Source organism: Echinops telfairi, unplaced genomic scaffold (genome assembly GCF_000313985.2).
Source record: "Echinops telfairi isolate 266 unplaced genomic scaffold, ASM31398v2 ScPeMD7_3533;HRSCAF=4204_1, whole genome shotgun sequence".
Lineage (NCBI taxonomy): Eukaryota > Metazoa > Chordata > Mammalia > Afrosoricida > Tenrecidae > Echinops > Echinops telfairi.
In genome coordinates this window covers 10,154,061-10,178,539 of record NW_022107432.1, presented here as the reverse complement: position 1 = coordinate 10,178,539, position 24,479 = coordinate 10,154,061, and the positions used below count along the sequence as shown (strand labels likewise).

General features: G+C 37.7%; 1 protein-coding gene across 1 annotated transcript in view; it reads right to left on the bottom strand.

Annotated features, from left to right (window-relative positions):
* The window catches only part of HMGCLL1 (3-hydroxymethyl-3-methylglutaryl-CoA lyase like 1), a 174,981-nt gene that overhangs the window by 82,949 nt on the left and 67,553 nt on the right, over positions 1 to 24,479 (bottom strand). The window contains exons 4-5 of the mRNA XM_004696344.2: positions 2,446 to 2,541; positions 343 to 491 (exon numbers count right to left, since the gene is read on the bottom strand). Of these exons, the coding sequence (XP_004696401.1) occupies positions 343 to 491; positions 2,446 to 2,541 (245 nt within the window). The remainder of the gene's footprint in view (positions 1 to 342; positions 492 to 2,445; positions 2,542 to 24,479) is intronic.

The following is a 24,479-nucleotide window of genomic DNA, read 5'->3' as shown; positions in this document are numbered from 1 at the left end:
TGTTGCATTCTATCTCCTCTTATCTCAACTACATGGTGCATGTCACAAGGCTGAGGCACGCTAACAATCATTAATTGATTAATAGGGTGGGAAAATACAAATGGCTCTGATCCAAAACGATGGTTGTGGTTTGCTGCCCACCAATCAGTTCACCTCATAGTGACTCTCTGGACAGTACGGCCTAGTCCTGTGCCAGCCTCACAATCGTTATGCTTGAGGCCAGCAAACACGTGTGGTCTTGTATCTTATTGTTACTGGATAAAGACTATGCTGATATTGAGTAATACATTTTAGCAATATCTATAAACAAAATAGAAATGATGTGTTGGATGTTTTAAGTACCCTCGTGCTGGGATACCCATATACTTTGCAGACTTGACGACCTCCTCAAACTTCTCCATGCTTTCTTCGATGGAACAGTTAATATTCATTTTACTGAAGGATTCAGATGCAGCACCAAACACAGCTATCTCCGTGGCTCCTGCAGCAACCTGGAAAAACACAATTTAGAGGAAAAACATGAATAACTTTTTAAAACACATATATAATATTTGAATTCTTTATCATTTGCTGTAGGATTTACATTGAGGTTCCTTGCATCCTCCCACATGCAAACTTTTGAAATGTAAAATGGTTTACCATAACAGAATGATTCCAAAAATTTCAATCCTCATACATCTATCAGGCATGGAAAATCCATTGATGCTGTTCCAAGTTAATTTTGCCTTTCCCAAATTACATGTTCACTTCATAAATACTTTTATCCTAATTATGGGAAATGCCCAATAAAACCTCTTAAATTCTCTGAAAAGCATTATTTTTTAAGCAGTTATTAAACCAGAGGATTGTGAATTCTTCCTGCCTTTTCTTCCACTCACATTCAACAAGTTTCTCCCAATTTTCATTCAGCTTCTGTCCAATGTTTTCTTGTGCCTCAACCCAGCTTATATCATGTCATACCTTGATTGTTGTAGCCACACATCTGTGAGTCTCTTTGTAATTCCACCCTCTGTCTTTAGATACACAGTATAAACCTGATCCACATTCTCTTTTGTTCCTCTTGCCGTCTGCACTCCTTCCCCTGAGCTTCTCCATGCCACGCTTCTTAGTTTTCCAGATGGAGTTTTAGGACCTTCTGTTAATGTTAATTTGTCTCCACTACTCTGACTGGGTTCCCTCCTCTCTCTCCTGTCCTCGTAACTAACTAAAGGTTAAAAAGTTGTTCTATTATCTTCCCTTGAACAGTTAGCAATAGTGGTTTTTGCTCCTCTGTTCAAAATAAAATTTCAATCACTAAAACAACAAAAAGCTAAATTATTCAATATCTGCTGTGTGCCGATACTACTGTTAATACTTTGCAGGTATTATTTCAAACCGACAATCTTGTAAAACATATATTATCATGCCCATTTTAGTGACTATAAGAGACTAAATATGGAGCCCATGTCACATAGCTGAACAAAAGTTCTGGTCCTGTGTTCAAACACAGGCTTCTCTGATCCCAAGACAATCTTTCTTCTATTTCATATCTTATCCTTCTTCTAACTTATTCCGAAGGTGCGTTCTCAGTCAGTATCTTTCCAAAGGTGGAAATATCTCTACTTTGTTGGGAATGAAATGAATGAAAGATTAACAGCTTTTAACATTAACATTCTTTCTGAAGCAATAAAAAATGATATAAAATTGAACAAAAGAAAAAAAACTGGAAAGAATTTTCATAAGATTTATTCAGAAGTAATACATACCATCTAGCACCCACAAGAGTCAACTATTAGAAACCCAGTTTCATATCCAGAAGTGGAAAAACGAAATCCATCAATACCAGAAATGTCTTTCATTGAACAATTAGAGTAAAACTCCATAAGCAGGAGACAAGCGTGTTCTCAAAATTGCGCTCATTCTTGTTGGAAAGGTGTGTACTCATTAAAGCTTTCCTACCTATCGATCCCCAAATCACCTTATATTGGAAAGAAATGGGCCAGGAGAAAACTTGGAAAATATTAAATTGGATACAACACCAATGATTAGCCTCACAAAGAAGGAGAAAATAACAAGACAAAAATTAACAGGGAAAAAGTTGACAGAAATAATTATCCAGGTCAGTGATAATAATTATAGTATCATATTGAAAAGGATTTGATTTACCATCAGCATTCCATAATTAAAAGGGAAGCGTACTTTCTAAAGAATTTTATCAACAGATATAACTATTTTTTAAGTTTTGAATCCTGGAAAATTAAACTGGATAAAGCATTTATGTGAAGCATATTGGTCCCCAAGGTTGGGGCACAGGGTGACTTATCCCCATGTCCATGGCAGCATATGAACATAGCAGCTATGTAGGATAACAAATGAGCTGCATACAACACTTTTGTAATTTTTTGAACATTCTCAAAATAGTGGGAGGAATATAGATTTTATAAAAAAAACTCATAGCAGACTTACAGCACGGTGCAAACCCTGAAGATTAGGAGTCAGGACCGGATACCGAACTCCTGGATATTGGTGAATGCCTTTCATCACTTCAGTATGATCAGCCATCTTAAATGCATAATAGTGATACATAAGCTGTTTGCATATAACTATGAAACTATCAATCATTCTTTTCATTTTCCATTTATGCTAAATTAAATGCGCACTTTTATTCTCTAAATGACTATTTGGAATAAAACTATACCAATATCGCAGAAGGAAAAGTAATTCTCATTGTCAATGTTAGATGCCATTGACTCACTGCCATAGAAATACCATGATTAGATTTGAATTTAATTTTTTCATATAACAGGATGTAATTAAACAAGGAATTCTAGAAAGAAGGATGATTAAAACAATATTACTTTTAATTGACAAATATTCATTCTCTTAGCCTCATTTCGTGACCCAAGCCTTGAATAGTTTTGAAATTAGCAAAAGTTCAAAAGGCAATATATGATTTTATTTTCCACATAAAATTGCTATATCTAAATTAGGCTACCAATAATATTGAGTATATGAAAATTTATAATTCTTAGAAAAATACATATTACATTCTTCCACTTAATAATTTAACAAGTCTGAGATTTTAGCATGCTATATGCCAAGTACAAATTTTTAGAATCTTTAGTTTTCGGCACAGCTATTGCAGGAGCCATTGCCATCTATTCTCGTAATACAAATAAACAAACACCGAAAAATGCAACCTACCTATCGTCTTTATTTTGACCATCTATTTATAAGAATCCAGAACAAAACTAGGAATTAAAATATGAAGTTTACCAGATTCCCAGAAAGTCTAGAAATCAGCCTCTTAAACTGAAAGTTCCTAATCAAATCACATAGAATAATTTTTATTGGCATACACATGAAGCTTTTATGTATTTATAAACAATAAAGTATGGCAGAAACAATAGACAAGAAATCGTAATTAAGAAATGTCATATAAGCATGGGAAAACATGTGAAAGAATACAACAAAACAAAAACCTCAACTGTGCATCCACAGCATGTAAGCGGTGGTGATAAATGTTGAGGTGTGAGGCAGAGTAACTGGCTGTGATAGCGAAGGTTATGTGCTGGGCCAAGGCGCTCAGTAGTTTGGGAGTTGTTTAAAACATGATGCACCGATGAAACACCATACTCCTCTGGTTCCTTGGGGCTTCCTTACTCCTCACTATCATGACCCCAGTCCTGCCTTTTACTGCAGGCTAGACCGGAGCCTATGCATAGGTATAGATAAGAGATAAGAGCTCAAGACACAGGGCATCCAAGTAGCGATACCAGAATGGTAGGGGAGAGGAGGGGAGGAAGGGGGAGCCAATCGCAATAATCAACATATAATCCCCCCCACCCCTCTTCCAGAGGGATAAACAACAGAAACTGTGGGGGAAGGGAGACAGCAGTTGGTATAAGATATGAAAATAATAATTTATGATTTATCAAGGGGTCACAGGGTGGAAAGCAGGAGGGAGAGAAAAAAGAGGAGCTGATACCAAGGGTTCAATAAAAGTAAATATCTAGAAAATAATGATGGCAAAATATATACAAATATGCTTGATACAACTGATGTATGGATTGTTTTAAGAGCTGTAAGAGCCCCCAATAAAATGATCTTTTAATTAAAAACAAACAAACAAATAAAAAACTTGATTCAGCTGTTCATCAATGATGCAGTTTGGCAGTTAGCTGGTGATGTGATCATAATTCAGATTGTGATCTGATGTGATCATACTCCATTTCACGTAATGTCACTTTTCATAGAACGATCTTTCGAAAGTGACCACATCAAGAAATAAGAAAGGGTGCATTGTTCTTCAGTGAGAGCATAGTTTATAAAGCTTCAGACTAGAGAAGTGTCGACATGGCCTATAATAGCCTGTGTCACTGTTGTTCCACACCACTGATTCAATTCCTACTGACAGGAATCTAGTGGACAGAGTAGGACTACCCATCTGGTTTCCTGTGCCGTCATGTTTTGGGAAATGAATTGCCTGGTGGGTTTGAACTGACAACTTTTTGGGTAGCATCTGCGTGCTTCATCTTTGTGCCATCAGGGCTACTTTCAGATGATTTTAGCCTTCAGAATTCAAGCAACACAGCCGAGGTCCCAAATATTATGGGTCATAGATACTCTGTCCTCTTGTGAACTGTTCAAATTTTCTGACCAAAGAATATATGAGCATAACAAATGGTTATTTATACCACTAAGCTATAAGGGCTCCCATAAAAATGTACAACCTCAGAACCCCAAGGGGCTAGTTCTATTCTGCCTTTGTAGGGTCCCTGTGATTTGGAATCAACTTGAAGACATTAAGCTTAAGAAGTTATGAGGCAATTCATTACCCAATCATAAAAACTGGAACCTTGAAAAATGGGTAGGATTTGAAAAAAAGGAGACACAGTTGAAAAAGTAATAACACATTATCTGGAAATTTATTGGTGAATTAAAAAGAATCAGGCTGTATGTGAAGAGTGGGGCCCACACACTGTGATAGTCTTTGAGTTAGATTCTGGTTGGTCTAAATATTGAAGACAATGGAAAGTCATGGGGAATGGATGTTGAATTAGCAGAAGGTCTGGCTAAATATAATATTTAATGAAGATTAATCTGGGCTATGCAAAATGTACTCTAAGAAGAAGAATGGCAATTCTTAGGCAGTTGTGAGAATCTAGTTTGTGAAAAAGAACTGTAGAGAAATAACACTCATAAAAGCAGCAAACCCACCCTCCTCCACCAAAAAAATCCCCCTTCCAGTAGGAAGCAGTGCCTAGTAATGCAAGAATAATAGACTTTATGCAAAAATGTAATCCCCACTATTTCATAGGATCATTATGAAAATATTTAACAGGTACACATGTTATAATGTAAATTGAGTTAACCACAGCACTGAGCTTAACTTTTATGGGTGATGCAAGTTACGCTCTTGTCTTCTAATATGTTGACTTATGTAATTTTTCTGGCAGGCTGAAATCTCTCTCTAGCTTACACACATACCCACATGCACAAGCACATATGGAACACACAAAGTACAGCGGCAAATTAAGTCACCCAATCCCAATTTCAAGCAGAAAAATAACCAAAGTAACCGAGCAACTTAGAACATTGTAGTGAAACATTAAACAACAATGATCTTAAGCAATATTATTAATGCTTAAGTCTAACTAGGAACAAAACCCAGAGTTCAGGAGCAAATGAAGTTTTAAAATGATGGAATTTTCTACAAACCTTTTGAAGCTTCCTTAAATACATGTTTACATTTTAGAGACTTTTATTTGGTGAGTTGGTTTATTGTGCCAATCTGGCCGATAAACACGTGGGGTTAATTGAAGGGTGGAGAGATTAATGGCTCCGTGAGCCTTGCCTTTCTAGTTCTCGGGTCTCTTGCTTTCTGATGGTCGGACCAGGGTGCAACTGCCTTAGCCAGTTCCTGCTTCAGTTGACAAGGCTCACTTCCTGCAAGGCATCTCTGAGGAGAAGCCACATGGACCTATCCCAGGGCAGCCCTGACTGCTGGAGAAGCTGTGTGGAGACCCCTGTCGGCGCTGAGATGCTTATATATTCACTGACTCAGCTTTCCTCCTGCAGTCGGCATCATTGCGTCTGTTTTGTGAGATGGAGGAGGACTTTGTGGATTGGTGTCGGACATATGGGTTAATGAGTTAATGTTGGACTTGTGGACTTGGGCAGCACTAGGTTGGGGTGTTTTCTTGATGTGCACTTAACCTTTATATAAAACTCTCTCTTATACATATGTTTCTGTGGATTTGTTTCTCTAAAGTACCCAGGCTAGCACATTTGGCATATTAACAAAAATGAAAAGCAGCACTTCTTTCACCAATGTACAGATTTGGATAATGTAGGATTCACTCAGTATAAACTCAGGATAAAGTATGAGAAAGCAACTTTCTTGTGGCTCAATAGGATAGGGTAGAACTGCTTCTGTGACTTTCTGAGGATGTACACCATAAAAATGCTGAGAAGGGAAAGAGAACACTTACCCTATAACAAATACATGACATGGGCCTGTGATCAATTGTTTTATTCTACATATAACTTAATATATTGAATCAATATGAAGACATGGATATAATAAAGCGTGTTATTTTGCTCAAGAGATAATTCTATCAGTAGACCTAGAAAATTAACAGAAAACATAGTAACCAAATTCCTACACTGTGAATGTGGATCATCACACAGGAGGCTCTTAGGAAATTATGGCAAACATATTAATCAATAGTTTTACTTTTAAAAATTTGCTACATTATAATGAGACCAAGTAGATAATAATAATATTCTGCATAGTTTGGACAATAAAGAACTTTATGAAACCCAGATTGGATATGATTTGATTACAATGAATAGATCAGATTTCAATTAAAGATATAATTCTTCCTTAATTTTTTCCCTTGGCGGAGTTTATGCTATACTTCAATATTGGTGTTATTTCAGTGCGTTTAGTCTTTTATTCAAACTATAGTGGGACTACTCCTTTACAATTCATTGTTTTAGTACTTTAGCAAAAGCTAAAATACATATGGTTTGATTTACCATATTTTTGAGATTTTACTGTGACTTTTCATTTAAGATGATAAAAACCCCATGATTTGGTTGATAACATGTTTTTTCACCATCTGGCTACAGTTTGAAATAGTGATGTGTCCATCAGCCACCAAAACAAGCTAACCCATGGTTAATCAATTTCTCAGAAATTCACATTTTGATATGGATTCAAATAACCACAATATTTTTGCAACATTATGCAAGAATTTAAAATGTATGGGAATGGTCGCATGCATTAGAATGTAATAAACATATCACATTGAGACTTCATTTTCTACCACTATCATAGTAACATACATTTAAATATTCAAATATTTTTGAGCTTGCAGAATATTTTCTCAGATAATATTTCATCATTTTCTAGACACTAATGTTTCCTGTTACATATACAGTTTTCCAAAAGTTCATGGAAAATTTCCATGAAATTTTGAAAGCCTCCGTGTGTGTGTGTGTATGTGTACAATTTGAATATTTTCTTCAGACAAGGTTATGGCTCAAATATAACTGAAGGCTTTTGCAATCTTTTCTCCATCCATTTTACCTAAGTTTATTTGAATTTTACAGTAAATTTGTAAGGGAATGTAGTAAGAAACAATGATAAAGCATAATACACAAAGTAGGAGAAATAGTTTTTCATAAACTCACTAATAAACCATGATAATGGACAATAAACAATGCAAATTTTAAAAGATAGGATTTTCAGCTGATGAAAGGATCAAAACTAAAAGTTTTGATTATTTATTTGCTTCATTGAAGAAAATATATTTACAGTGAGGATTATGTAATTTATCAAAAATTTTAAATATAATTAGAATTTGGAAATGTATTTTTACATTTTTTTATATTTATCTATTTCAAAATGTTAGCGACTTGCTCCGTAGTTATTTTATGTGATAAAAGAAGCACATGCAATTTCTATTCTAAAATATGATATTGGCTAATAGGAAGTATATACATACATATATATGTGTTTATATATACATATATATGTATCTGTGCTTTGCAAATATACCCAGAGTACAGGTAATTCAATGTCCTATCATGATATCAGATGTTTATGAATACAGAAAAGGAAGCGTTTTTCATTCATTTCAAACTGGGATAACAACAAATATGACATTGTCTATTTACAAATATTACAATGTAAAATGCCAAAGGTCTGCCTGCTTTTTATGGGGACAAAATTATTCACAGAGTTCTGCATAGGTCTTCCCTGCAATAAAGTGAACCTTTGTGTACAATAAAAAAGAATGGAATTAAGTACTTTCCACTTAAAACATATTTGTTTAAAAGCATCATTCAAATAATTATCAGGTGAAATGTTTCACATAAATTGATTTTAAAGTTGTTTATTATTGTGATTTAGGTAAAAGTTAAAATGCAAATTGATTCTCTACTCAACAATTCATATATTGTGTTTAGTGATATTGATTGCAAGCCTCAGAATGTAACGATCACCCCTTCCGCTTCCTGTGTGTGTGTGACTTCTCCCTTCATCCTGCTTTCCTCTCCTTTCTGCACTTTATTCCTGGACAGATATTGCCCTGGGGATCATGGAAGGGTGATGGTGCTAAGGGAGTGGCCCTCTCATGTGTATTATACACCACAGAGGCCTGTCTGTCCTTTGGCTGGAAGTCAAGTGAGAAAAGTGAAATAAGGTCCAGGCTTGAAGGGTATCTAAAAGCCTCATACATTCTACCAATCTCTACCAGACAAGTAGACTGGTCTTTTTTATGATTTTGAGTTCTTTCCATGTTTTCTCCCACTCTATCAGGATCTTTTAGTGTGATCCTTTCCATAGTGGTCAGAAGTGGAGCTAACTAGTCCATTACTCTTCCAGACTAATTGTACAAGTCGAGTGCACAGCATCCTGTTGCGTATATGTATCAGGTTGTTTTATCCTTCGTCTACGTGGACATTAGGGCTGGTTTCAGCTTCTTGTAGGAACCTTCTTGTGGTACATGGCCAACTGTACTGCGATGCACATGGGAGAGCACGCACCTGTTCATGTTCTTCCTTTTACTTCTTTGGGGTAGATGCCCAGCAAAGGTATTGCTGGGTGTTATGGTATTTCTACCTGGCTGCAATCTTTATGGAAGTAGGATTCTACACCCTTCTCCCATAGATATAGATTTGAACCCCTCACCTTTTGATTAGCAGCAGAACATTTAACCGCTGCACTATCAGGGATTAGTCACCAACAATATTGCAAACTATGAGAGTGGAGAATGTTCTTGGTTTTCTTTGTCTCATTATAGAAATTATTCAGTGCATCCTTGTGACTTTGTTAAAGATGAGGAAGTGGTGCTGTGTGCAGGGTAAAAATAATGAAAAGTTTAAATGGTAAGTGTTCAGAATACACTCTAAAATTGGTGTGATTCCACTCAAAGAGACCTCATCTTTTCAGGAATTTTTCCCCACGGGTGCCCTTCATGTATGTGCCAGGACACTTACATTATATACTAGCCTTACTCCTTTACAACTATATCTTATAACCTAAATCTTATAACCACTCTGTATTCCCTGATCAAGAATCATCGATGGGTAATGTCCGGTGACGACCCATTGTCACCTTCCTTCAGGCCACTTCACTTGATCTTAGCCAAAAGGCCACTTAATTGCTAAAGACTTCAAATCATTACCCAATTCTGAAAATCTCAGTAACTGATACTCTGTGAGGTCTTATGAAGTAGAGGCCAAGAAATTGAGGTAAAAAGAGTAAATAATCAGAATATCTGGCTGATGTAAACAGTAATGGAATTGGAGAAGAGATGATCTGGGGTCGGGGACATATGTTTTGGCAGCAAGATGTTTTAATTCTTCAGGGGAAATTGAAAGGTTAACTAAGAGAAGATAAAAAGAGAAAGAATACAAAGTATTTTAAAATATCTAGAATGATTCTTTTAAAATGCTACTCAGGTGACAAAAGACACACAAAGATTAGAATACTATTAGACCTCTATTTTATGTTTCTTTGCATGTGAATCAAAGTACAGGCTTAACAACTTGGGAGCATTTGAAACCTCTGCATTCTTAATGAATGGTGAATATGACATATAGTATTATACCTCAGATTAAAATTTTGACTCAAATATTGAGCCAAGAATGCACATTCACCAGATCCTATAATATTTGGTACCAAAACTACATACATAGTTTTGTAGAAATTATTTTTTAAATGTAGTCTGAGTGAAAAACTGCCAAAGATAATATATACGAGGAGGTACCAAAAATGATCCATATTTTTTTCAAAGCTATGTATTTAATTTTTTTACAAAATAACCTTATCATCTTCGACCTTATCTCCTTTACACTTATTATATTTGTGTAATCAAATCTGCGATTCCATTCTTGGAAATATTTTTCAAACTCATCTGTTTGAATGACTGACAGCACCTCCCTTGCTGTTGTTTTTTTAAACGTTGTCAAATTGCTGTCCTTTCATGTCCCTCTTCATTCATGGAAAGAAAAAGAAGTCACACAGAGCAAAGTCAGGTGAGTAAGGAACGTGAGGCAAGAGAGGCATGCTGTCTTTTTGCCAAAAACTGGCACACTGAGATGCCTTGCCATGGTGGCAAAACCAGTCTGCCTTGTACCACAAATCAGTCCCTTTCTGTCACACACTATTACACAGTCTTTACAGAAACTCTAAATAAAAAAGCTTGATTAACAGTCTGACCTGGTCAAAAGAACTCCAAATGCGCTACAAGCCGACATTCTCATCCGTTCGGGAAGTTAACGGATGTCCAGAATGAGGTTTGTCATCAATCGACATTTCACCCTTTTGAAACACGAAAACCACTTGTACACTGAGTGTTTCCCACAGTGCTGTCCTTGTAAGCTGTGTTCACATCACAACAGTTTCTGTGGCATTTTTCCGGAACAAGAAACAAAATTTCATTGCTGCAAGCTGTTCTCTTAAATCAGCCATCACAAAACACGAGGTTCGAGCAAAACTGCTTTTATGAAAACATTTATGGTGACCAGAGAGAACCTTCCCAGGCAATGCCACAGGGTGCACTAACTCAGAATGAGTTGCTTAATGCTTGCCTAGCAGGAAAAATGCTTACTCCCAGAGCTCCACTCTACCCAGAGCAATTCCGGTTTGGGAGGGTACCTGCTCGTACAAAGTTATAGGTGACTGAGTCAGATTCAACAACAACATTAAAATATAGTAGTCTCACACTAAGAATATATTTAATATACAACTTACAGTCATGTGCCATAATTTTGTCTTTCTTTCTAATAAAAATCACAGAATATTAGAATGTGTCAAAATTCTATGGTGAAAAGAACACAGCACTGTTTATCAGTCACACATTGACAGATACTAAATTGGATCTACCAATCATGTATAATTAAATGGATATTCACTTTTCTAAATTATAATTAAAACATTTTATCAGTTCTAGAGGCAAGACTGAATCATATGCATATGTCTTTATAGAACACATGTTGGCTTATAGAAGAAACAAGCAGTTAATAGGCTTCCTAGAAATGTATTATAGAATGAACTCCATTAAATATTTCAATAGTATCTTTTTCTCAAGTTTTCATTGACTTTGCTATATATTAATTTGTTTTGTGATCTCATATTTCTTCATTTAAATGAATATTCATTTTCCTAACTGGCATTATGCCATTGTGGATACTAAGATCTAAAATATTCAGACCTTGAGTTTTTCTATGAGTAATTGGCCGTGTGTTTCCTAGTAATTCACTGTGGTGCAATGGATTACTTTCATATAGCCTTACTAGCTATGCAATTGTAACCTCCACAAAATAGTTGGCTGGGCTACGATCTTGCAAGGGGTAGTTGATTTACTATGCAAATAGTGGCTTGAAAATCCACCTAATAGTTTCAAGAACCTGTGGTCCAATTAAAGGATTACTCATTTTTGCCATCCTGGTAGATTTATACTCTTACAAGAGATGGTCCCACAGATGTTCAGAGGAACCTCACTATTATCAAAAGAATATGGAGCAAATGTAATCCATTGAACCCTGAATTTCTGCACTGAGAATATCCTATACCCTGAAGAGATTAGTGAACACTGAAAATAGAGAGGCAGTGGGCTGGCCACTCTACAGAGAGAGGTGGATGCTGCCATGTGGAAGGTTTCCCTGCTACTAAAAAGCTTTATAACATTTACTTTTGTCATTAGGTTTTCATTTTGAATGCTGGGTAAGTGTCTTTTATGTCCAGCTAGATAACCACTAAATGTAGCACTTGTGAAACAGAATATACCAGTGGATGAAGGTATCTTATTCCTAAAAATTATACAGCTATCTGGAAGTTTGAAGCACAGCATGGCTGTGTGTGAAATGCATGCAGGCAGGTATTCTAAATAAGCAGTCATAAAGTACAGTGAGGAAAAGTATTACAAACTAAACTCAAGATAGTTACATTGTTAACAATTGATAGTCGCATGAATTATTATTTATTTTCCTATTTGGTATAATGTTTTTCTTTTTCTTAAAAGAACCACCCAAACTCACTGCCATCAAGTCAATGCTGACTCATAGCAACCCCCTGTGGGTTTCTGAGACTGTATCTGTCTATGGGAGTAGAGAGCCCAGTCTTTCTCCCACAGAGCTGCTGGTGGTATCGAACTCCCAACCTTTTGAATCACAGCCCAATGCATAACCACTACACCATCAGGGCCCCTTCTTATTAAAGGAGATCCTAAACATTAAAACACTCAGAAATGGAGATTTTCTTTGATTCGGACACATGCCCTCTAGTGGTTCTCAGCCTGAAGGAGATCATGCTAACCTGCCAAAACAAACCACTTTGAGCCCAGCAGTTATTCATGGGACTAAGTAGAAAAATGGTAGCCAATTATGCTCAAGATCCAAAGATTGCAGAGATTAGACAATACTTAGCACTCGTCAGAGATGTATCCCTTGAAGAGGAAGATAAATGAACTGTAAATAGTTTTTACTCATTGGCAAATTTTATATTCTCTAGTTCCCTGGTTTGGGTGGTGTGCCCTTGATAGATGATGTGGTCGTTGAATGATTTTACTAGATAATAATGGCTAGGGGTGGATTCAAAACTATCCGTCAGGTGGTAGCTTGGCTTGGGAGTGTAACCTTTTGTATAAAAGTGTGGAACTCTGAGAACTAACTCTCTCTCTCTCTCTCTCTCTCTCTCTCTCTCTCTCTCTCTCTCTCTCTCTCCCCAGCCCTCCTGCCTTCCTGCTTGCTGGAAGGGTGGCTTTCTGCCCTGAGGGGTGGCCTGCCATGTTCCCACCAACCTTGAGTCCCTGTGATTCCACCTGTGATCCTCCTGCTTCCCGTTACACCTTCCTGTATCACCAGCATGTGCGGCTGGAGAAGGATTTATGGATTAGTTTCTGATTCATAGATTTCAGTTGGACTAGGCTGGGATGCCTTTATGATCTATAATTCTTGATAGAATGCTCTTTCTTATACATATCTGTGTCATTTGATTTCTTCCTCTTGACAACCCAGCTTAACACAAGGGAAATAAAGCTACAGTTGTCACCACTTCAAAAAGCATCAAATAGGAAGTAAAGCAGTCAAAATCAGGAGAGAAAGAGGAACATACAATCATAGGTTGAGGTTTTGAGTAGCACGATTATCATTGATATCTTTCATTGAAGTATAAAAATATCAACTTACTAAGAATTTTGGCATCGTATTTGAGGGCACTCCAGGACATCCCCACTTTCCCTGAATCTATTGTCATTCAGAGAAGGCTCTGCATAGGCCAGCATAGATCTTTCATTTTGTCTCTGATGGTCCACACTGGGCATTCATTTTGACCAGACAAAGATTTCAGAAGCACAAAAAATGAAGAAAAGGAGAATTTAGAGAATGAAAGGCTCTGAAATGGATGAGTGTTATGAGGCACTGGGAGAGGACAGAACAGGTCTTCACAGCACCCTCTTTAATGTACTTGAAGTGCAATGGAAGATTTGCAGCACCTTTTAACTATTTTCAGATAACCTTCAAATATGCAAGCCATTGCCAATTCTGGATCCTTCTGGGTGTGAACTTTTACTGTGATTACATCTAATTGAGCATATAAAGGACATTCAGCTTGCTGGTTAGGGTCCATGTAGAACACATGCTACCAAGCATAGAGCCTGACAAATTTCAAAAACACATTCCCACAAAGAGGTCTCGGTTGTCTTCAGTATGCTTAGGAATGTGCTCCCCCAAAATCTATGGTTTGAGAACTACCTGGCTCAGAATTATTTAGGATGATTTACAACATGCATGATTTATCTAACCCACAGTACATGCAATTAATCAAAATTTTGAATAGTAGTAACTAGAAATATGCATATTCAATAAGCTCTTTGGGTGTTTTATGCATATTCTACAGCATGATTTAGGAGTACAAAAGGAGTTTGGGAATGGATTTCTCTTTCAATCCACATATACCCGTGGGAATAAGAGTTGTCATACTTTATTATGAGCAGTATGACTGTCCAGAATGACATAACAAGGTCACAGCACCCTCAACTTATTGAAAAATTAGAAACAGCTTATATTGGACACCTATGAGCATTTAGACAAGGACAGGCAGCCTAATATAAAGATGAACCCTTCTTCAACTCTGTGCACCTAAGCTCTGGAATGTTGTAAGAGCCCCAAACTTTTATTTCTCTCTAAACTGAGCCTAATTCTAGAAGTGTTACCTCTAGCTACAAGGAAATGTTTGCCATATTGCAACACGCTGCGTTGTGTCTCTGCTCCTTTGCATACATCGTTCTGTCTGAAAGCTTCCCTCCCTTGTTCATCTAGCGAATTCATTCCATCCTTCAATATTCAATTCAAAACTCAGTCCTCATATAACATGTCCTCCACCACCAGCCTGATTTAAGTTTCCCTGTACTTCTCTAACTCGCTGAATGTGTATTTATTGCTGCTCTTATCAAACTGTGTGCAATATGTTGATTTACAAGTCGCTCATGCTGGCTAAATAATTAGTTCCTGAAGATATTGCATAGGAGGACTTTAATAAGGATTTGCTGAATTAGATTGAATTGGTTCTTCCTTTTCAATCCTTAGTTCTCATTATAAAATATATTAAATTCGGTTCACTTTGATTCATGATTTTTTCTCAATTAATTTGCCTAATATCTTACTGGTATCAACAATGCTGAGAACAATGAGAACACGTACCTCGTGCTGGGCTCTGTGTCACATTTACATCTGCTGAGTTTGTCACCGGCATTACTTCTTTTATCACCAAAGAGTGAGAGATGGTTTCCTTCGGAAAGGAACCATTTACAATATACTTCCAATGAAGAGGCTCATACCACTAGAAAATGGTACATCTCGGAGCGATCTAAGGCTTTGACTATAGTACTTCCTTACTGAAGGTGCCACGTACCTTCACCCCGCACTTATCAACAGGGGTAGGTCCCCCAAAGCAGATCTCAAAGCAAAGTCAGCATGGTGTGAAAATGGAGGATGACCTTCTCAGATCGTACAGTCATTGCATAACTGTCAACGTGGATCATTGCAGGACGACCGAACCACTGAAAACATGGTCCAGGCAAGTAGCCACATACCCTTACCCATTAGAGCCAGTGTTATTTTTACCTCACACTTCAGCATCCGTTACTCTTAGATGTACAGCATGATGCACTAACCAGTCAGCAGACCTTTGACTAATCCCATAAACACACCTGAGACAGTGGTGAAGTGAGGAACAGGTGCATACCTTCTACCATCGGTACCTAACTCTTAGTCGCTGCTCAAGTTCAGCCGTTTGAAGGGCAGAGTCCCTAGAAAGAACACTAGCTTTCATCTTCAGGCTGAATCCTTTGAGAGCATTTCATTACCAAACTCAGTATGTCCCCACTGGGGGTTCATCATCAGAACCATATGGCTTTTTTTAATACAGCTTTTTTATCTATAGGTAAAATTTTAATTCTGTTATACTATAGGATGCAGAAACCTGTAGTTGTCAGAGTTTCCCCGACGATGCCAAAAACAACAAGGCTGGGAGTCACAGGATGTGATAGGATATTGTTGATTCAATTTCTTGAGCTGTCTGTATTAATATGCATCATATGCGTAACTACATATGCAGATATATGGTTGAACAACTATAGGTATAGTTTATATGTATAATACCTCTATCTATCTATCTATCTATCTATCTATCTATCTATCTATCTATCTATCTATCTATCTATCTATCATCTATCTTATTTATCTATCTATCTACCCATCTATCTAGAAAGATAGAGCTATATCCCTAAACCTAAATAGTGGTTCAGGTGGCTTAAAAAGGGGGGAAGGAAAAGTACTATTCGAGATGGATTTGGAGTCTTTAGTGACAAACAGGTTCATCTCCGAAGCAGCAGCAGCAGCAGCAGCAGCAGCAGGAAGGTTGGACACCACCGTGGGTTTCAGCATGGAGGCTGCTGCCTGGGCTTGAGGAAAACCAAGCAATGCCTTTTAGACTCCCATCTCTGCTTCAATCAAAGAAGTTTCATCTTATTTTTATTTTGAGTGAATTTCGGGTTTTGTGGGCCTGAGTGATTGCAGTTTTGAAGAGAAGCTCTTTAAGAAAAAATTCAAGATGGAATCACCGTGATGAATTTCACTAAGCACGTAGTCATGGGAACACAATGGGCCCCTGACACAGCATTAAGAGAAACAACTGTTTAACGCTCCTTTCCTTTTCTGTGGCGTATATTTAGGTTCTACATAATGCTTTCTCCATGTTAAAAAAAAAGCGCCACAGGTAAAAGAATAACATTTTGGAAAATGCCCATCTTGCTGATAGTGCTATCTCAGAGAGCATGCCAGGGTCTTTCTGAAGTAGAGTCAAGCTGTCTGTAGGAACCTTTTTTCTTCACTTCTCTCGAAATACTACCGACAAACAAAGGAGACTGATTTCCCATGCCTTATTTGGTATATTCATAATTTTTGGAATATCTATGTTCATAAGATCTTTACTTCCTACCACTACCACCGTTTCCATTCCGCTGATACAGACTCACAGCGACTCCGTGTGGTTCCGAGTGGAACTGCACCTGTGGTTTCCGGTGGCCTGTGGCTCTAAAATAATCGATCGACCGCCTGGCCTCCCTCCCAAGACATTTTGAGGTAGATAAACTGTCATCCTTGCAGGTAGCAGCAGAGCACTGAACCACCACTCCTCTTCTAAACAGACTGCATTTGGCCAGGAAACAAATGTAAATGTATGGACCTATAACTCTCATTTCCCCCCTGATCATTAGTATGGCTTGTCTATTTTTTTTAATATATATTTTTGGAAGATCATTTGTTTCCATGTATTCCACCATCGCCACCCCCACCCAGGACAAAACTCCTACCACAGGGGCTTCAAAAAGCCCATGGAAATATTCCATTAGCTTTTAATTCCATTTTTCCATAAACTTTTGAATTTCCTTCAAAAGAAGTGGACAATTTCCGATGTGGTGTGTCTACTACTTTGCTGGCTATCACAGACTAGTGGCATTAGTCTTTACACGTGAGTGTAGCGGGAAAAATGAAGAGAGACTGTGCAGCCTCTTCCACGCATACCATCGATTACGATAACGATGTAAATAATGAGGTTTCAGACCCTAGAACTCAAAACTCAATTTGAGCAGTACATACGATTAAAGGTAATGTGTTTGTAAAGCTAAGAATGAGAAACAATGAGAACAGTGCTCTCCTGCCAACCTGATGCTGCCTACGTATGACCAGCACTGCAGGCTCAGTCCTATAGCCCTGTTTCACTCACAGGCTCTCTACACAAACCCATATATCTTTGCCTCAGAGGCACAGAGGAAATCTTGCTCGGCTTGAAAAAGTAAGACAGTTTTACAATAATAAACACAGGAAATCTCTGGAAAACTGAACATCCAGTTTTGGGGAGTGTTTTCTTTCTATCTTTTGTTTTTTGTTTTTGTTTTTTTTCTACCCAATACCCTGTCTTGGCTGCGACTGCTAAAATGGTCTAACACCAGACTCACAAAACTTCTAAAAAATCTAGAAGCTTTAAAATGAATGTGGTCTGATATAGAATTTCCTGTACTTCCTTATTCAACATTACCTGTGTCCTTAGGACATTTGCATTGCCCTCTACAGGATGGAATGTCCATTTTTTTCCAGACTCGCCCAAGGATGTAGCAGAAAAGTCTGTAAATCAGTTGTGAATGTAGGCAGATGGTGTGTGCGGCATTTTAGTCGCACACCGCTAATGTCTACAAACATTCGGTGTTAAATTACATTCGACCCAAATAGACTTGTAAATTATGAACTGGGAGACCAATGCTCCAGACAGAGAAATCAATGTCATTTTACTCAATAACATTTCCTGGTTTCCTAAGATAAACATAACACATATGCTTTCGTTGTTTTTTGTTCAGGTCAGGGCTTTGTGTGACCATCCTTCTAGTCTCCCTGTGTCAAAACAATCCTGTTCCCAACATTACTCTGCAGCCGGGGCAAGAAGTCGCCAAGCTCCCAGTATAATTGTCTTGCCACTCAAGTGTGCAGCTGCTCATATATCACGTCTTTGTGTTTGATAATAATACTGTCTACATTGCTATTTCCCATGCATGGAGGCAGATGTTATTTTTAAAATACTATAAAGTCAGACCCCTTGTATCCAGAGTGGGGATGCAGCTGCCCTCCTCTTCGTACAGTGCCTGATGAGAGCCAGCTCTGCCCACTGTGCGTGCCTGGGTGGCCTGAGAGAAACGGACTTAGAGCATTGGCAGAAAGATGTGGCAAAAGGGTCATCTTACTGCACTAAGCAATATCATCAAGGGATAGCTTGCGTGGTTAAGGTCAAAAAAACTGCATCTGAAGAGTTCTGTCTTGGAAGAATACAGAAGAGAGAGTTTTAAAGATTGGCCCATGTGTCCAAAGGCACACTGCTTCACATATTTTAGCTACTGGGCTCTATTGTATTAAAAGTAATTTAGAACAGATAGTCCATTCTGAAAGGACACTATATGCACTTCCTTTTTCCAGTTATTTAAATCTGGCATCCATCCTAACCGTACAATTATCTTTTTGTAGAGGTATTATAATTATTGTTAGCAACTAAGTGCACTTTTTAATAGAGACACACATCTATAAAAGGGACGAATGCATGAGAGAACAAGTGGAAAGAATTCAAGGTGATGCTGTGTGATTGTGAATAGGGGCCATTGGGGAGGTTCCAACCCTCCTGACAGCAGAACAAAGCACTCCCTGCTCACAGCTGACATTTGCTCCTGGTCACATGTTTGAGCCCATTGTTGTGGCTACTTATGGTGTCAGTCTGTCTCCTGGGTGGTCTTCTTCTTTTTCATTGCCCTGCTAAGTTACTAAGATATACAGAGATGGAGATATTTCTCCAGACTGTACAAGTGAGTGAGAGCCAGGTCCCACAGATCCTGCTGCACCACCACAAAAGGTAATCTAAACAACAAATAAAATGAAGTCACCCCAAACCAGGAAACCTGTAACCTGGCAACCATGGGGGTGGGGGTAGGGAAGTGCTTATTTCTGGGCTACAAAGAAATGCATCACTTCCCAAAGACAATAATTCGAGTTCAGCGCAAGATAAAATTATCTTACCTAATAGTAGTGTTAGAATGTATTTCATGTTCCATAGTATAGCAATACAAGAATATTCTATGGGAGTATGAGCACTGTAAAGTTACTGGCATGAATTTGCTTCTACATGTTATTACAAAGAGAACAATCTTAAATTTGCAGTTTAAAAGGCAAATTCAGTATCAAAAATGAACTAACTATAGATATATAGCCTAGAAAATTTTGCGATTATAATTCTGAAATAGTCTTTTAGATATTTCTAAAATTAATTTCATTCTTTAAAATAATGTGCTATATATTAATAACTCCAATATTGGAAATCTATAGATGCTAGCTAATATTCTACTATTCAAAATATGGATTCAACTCTAATCAGTCTGATTCTTAAAACTGTATGTTCAAAAAACTGTATGGTCAAGATAAATTAATTTGGATTTATTTCAAAGAGTAAAGTACAATTAACTGCTTTATAAATATCCCTTCCAATTTTAGGCATAAACTATATATATATTTGATAAATTAAAAAGGTACATATATAAATTTATCAAATAGAAACCAAATGAAAAAATAATATGAATATACAAATAAATACATATAGAAGAGTCTTCAAAGCATTAGTGGTAAACTACATTATGTTTTCATCCCTTCCAAACTTGAAGTCCCTTTGGATATATTTATACACATCACACTTGGGTGTAGCTTTTAAAGTAAAAGTTATATGCATACTTTAACTTGCTTTTTGGACTATAATGTTACTTTCACATTCAGCTTTATCTTTTTTATCCTCTACTAACCACTTCAACAACTTTTCAGCAATTTAACAAGGCAATTTTAGATCAATATATGTGCACCTAAAAATTAAGAAAGTGTCTTTCTTTTATTTTTAATCAAATACTAGAAAGCATAATTCTTTACTCACAATAAATTTTTAAAAAATCATATTCTATTTAAAATATACATAGCATAGTGCTTAATTTCCAGGGTTCAATCTATAAGCATCACAGATTCTTAAAACCAAGTGCTATTTTACCCCCCCAAATTGGTGAGTGAACTATTCCATATTCAATATATCAATGCTTTAAATGTTAAGCCTCACTTTGAATCACCATGTGATTCTGGCTCAGCAGTAAGACCGAACTTGCACTGGAAGTGTATTCATTTCCTTTAGACCTGGTGGGGCAGTGGTTATGTACTACTCTGCTGCTTGCCAAAAGTTTGGCTGTCCAAATCCAAACTGGTGGTATGCGCCTGTACAGGTTACACGTTAGGGGTGTGGGGCGATCTCTCCTGTGCCACGTGGGTTCCCTGTGTGTCAAACACTGATGCAAGGGCCATGAACAGCAAGAGCCAGCCTCTTGAGAGCACATCCTGAGTGCGTCTCCTCAAAGGGTTTGGATTGCTTACTTCAGGGATCAGATCCATGGAATGAGTTTACCTGAAAACAAGACTTAAACAATGTCACACTAAGGGACCAGAATAATGTGTAAAAGACCATTAAAATTTAAACTCAAATTTTCTTTCTGAGACAAATGGGCATTTTTGTTTTAACACAATGATTGATATACAAATATTTCCATTCTCAATGCACACAGGTGGTTTGCCAAAACTGAATTTAGATAATTTTAATCAATTCCAAAAGAGGAATTTTAATATAACCAAGATGACTTTTGAAGATGTCTTTCATGAGAAAAATTCAGAAATTTTTATGAACAAAGTCAATAAAATTGAATAAAATATTGTGTGATATCCTCCTGTTTTGGTAACTTTATAAATCTAAGAATAACAAAATCCCCATTTACTAGTTAAAATGTAATTGATCCCTCTCATTATCCTATTATGCAGAACATTAACATATTTGCAGACAATTATCATTTTGAAATGGAGGGAAAAAAAGAAAGAAAGCAAACCTCAAAACATCAAATTATGCCTGGGCTTATAAAAAAAAAGATACGGTGTTAGAGCTATTTAAAAATTTTTTTATTTTTCACTGGCCATAGTAATAAAATTACATGTTAGTTACAAAACAGGTGGCTGTTGAATACTTTGCAAAATATATAATGTTAGCTACACATGTACAGAAAAGAGACAAGTGCTCACTACACATGGAATCCAGGAACAGGAGGGGAAATAGCGACACCAAAAGGGTGGAGGGAAGGTGGGGACAGGAAGGGAGGAAGGGAGAACCGATCGCAATAACCACACACACCCTTCCAGCGGGGAGAAAAACAGAAACCATGGGGGAAGGGAGACGGTGGTCAGTGTGAGATGAAAATAATAATAATTTATAATCTATCAAGGAGTCACGAGGTGGGGGCGGGAGTAAAGGAAGAAAAGAGGAGCTGATACCAAGTGTAAGGTAGTTGAGAGGCACCAGACACCAAATCAGTCGAATTAGGGGATACAGGCTTTACTGGGGAGAAAAACCCAGCCTGGGCAAAGTCCCACGGTCCACAGTGTCCGGGCCGAGGGAGTTGCACTCCAGACTACAGGGGTGGTGCTTATATGGTCAGGGAACATGTCCCGCTTTTGGCGGCACAGTCCTGATTTTTAACAATTTTGCCCACATCCCGCAGCATTTTTAAAAAGTCCCAGTTTTTGGAAAGAAGGCACGACAAGCTAAGGTATACGGTTTTTGGCTGCCATGTGGCTATTTCGCCAGGATATGAGTTTGATCAATGGTGTCCCACTTTACCAATGTTAAAATCTGGTCACCTTAATATAAAGTAAAGTAGTCAGGGATTGGGAGATACAGGTATGTCCGGGTTTCTGGAATGTAAGGTGTCTTCCTGGTTCCAGGTGTAGTCATGCCAGGTGCAGAGCGGCAGGTCAAGAACAAAACGGTCACTGAGCCAAACGTACCATGAACAAAACCAACTGTGAGCAAAACGGGCTGTGAATAAACGAAAGAAAAAAACTTGCAAAGCTGCTGACCGGTTACATAACCAGCTCTGGTCAGCTCCGCAGGTGTGTATGTGAGATTCAAGGCCACTTGCTGCTAGTTGTTTCAGCCAGTTTTGTTCAGCTCTGCACGGGTTGGGGAGATTCAAGGTCACTTGCTGCTAGAAGCCGACCTGGTATTGATCCGGCCATACACCAAGGGCTCAATAGAAAGTAAATGTCTAGAAAAGAATGATGGTAATATATGTACAAATATGCCTGATACAATTGATGTATGGATTGTAATAAGAGTTGTAAGAGCCTCCAATAAAATGATCTTTTAATAATAAATAAAATAAAATAAAAATGTACAATGTTAGAAACTCAAGTACAGTCCAGATTTATTACAGGGCATAACCCATAAGATCAAACAGAATAAAAACAATGCCTACCATTCTAACCATAATAATAATAGTAATTTGCATATTTCAATGTTCTTTGCTGAGTTTAAGTTTTTTGCGAAAATAATTACAAACAACAATAGTAAATACTAGTTCAAACATAATCTTGCCTTAGCAGTGGTAACAAACAACCTAACCATGGATACATAGGAATATAGAAAAGAAACTATTGCGAAAATGCTTTAGGCAGTTTGCTTTTCCACGGTGACCTAGAAGCAATGATGCAATTATTTCTTGATTACACACCAGAACAACTTTGAAACCCTGCATTTAGAGTTGATCACTACATATGAATATGGAAAACGGTTAGGCACTCATCACTCCATTTGATCAGAGATGCGCGGAATATAAATCAGTTATTTGTAAATATACAATAGTTAATACCCACTACAGGATAAGCAACACTTGTATAAAATATAAACCAAATTCACTGCCTAGTCTCTCTCACTACCCTTGAATCAATGCTGACTCGCAGCGAGCCCTCTGTGGGTTTCCGAGACAGACTGTAACTGTTTATGGGAGTTGAAAGTCCAGTTTTTCTCCCACAGAGCTGCAGGTGGTTTAGAACTGGTGACCACACAGATCTCAGCCCAACATGTAGCCACTATACCACCTAGGATCCTGCCCGCCTAGTTTACTACACAGAACATACGTGAATATGGTCATTTAAAAGGAGAAAACTTAAACTTCAAGTTTAGAGAAACATTTTTGGATAGCCATTTAAAATAATGCTGACAAAAAATGAAACAAACCAAATCATAGAATTGCTATTTTTCATTTCTGAAGTACACTGACATTGTGCTACAAAGAATAGAGTTACTGAGAGAAAATAGACTTCCCCTAGACAATGTAGCACATTGAACTGGATCACAGTGCAGGCCAGGCATGCCAAGTGAGGGCCAATGGCTCTCTGAAACGCTGTCAGTCCAGAAGTGGGAGCGCGGCTGAGCGGGCCCTGTCAGGGAAGGCACAGCTTCGGGCCTCCGTGGAAAGGTGATATTCTACAGAGAATGCAGTGCTTCCTGAGGCCATGAGGGCTCCTGAGTCTCAAATGGATTAGACGGAAATCAGGGGAAACTGGAAACTTTCATTTGTAAGCTTTATTTTCTGGTCCTTCCTTATTCTTTTCAGCCATGTCTTCAGACAGGAGAGGGGCACCCTCAGGCCCCATCCTGTGGCCTTATTTCTAATTTGGTCTACATTTTTAGAAATAGGCCTAACAGAATAATGCTGTTTCCACTACAGATGAGACGTGGTTATAAGAAGCAAGTTGTAAGGGCCTGGAATCTGGCAGGGAAAGATTGGTCAGAGAAATACAGGAATTTAAATCACCAGGATCCGTGAAGATACACTAGGCAATACTTACTATTCAATAAGCAACTCTTGGATAAAATAGAAATCAAATTCACTGCCTAGTGTAGTATCAGAATAGATGTGAATATTTCCATGGAAAAGGAGAGAGTTTAAAGGGCCCCAAGGCCACAGGATGGTGGCTAAGTGTGATGAAGGTAAAAGGCTACCATTTACTCCCCTCACATGGTTCTCAGTCCTGCC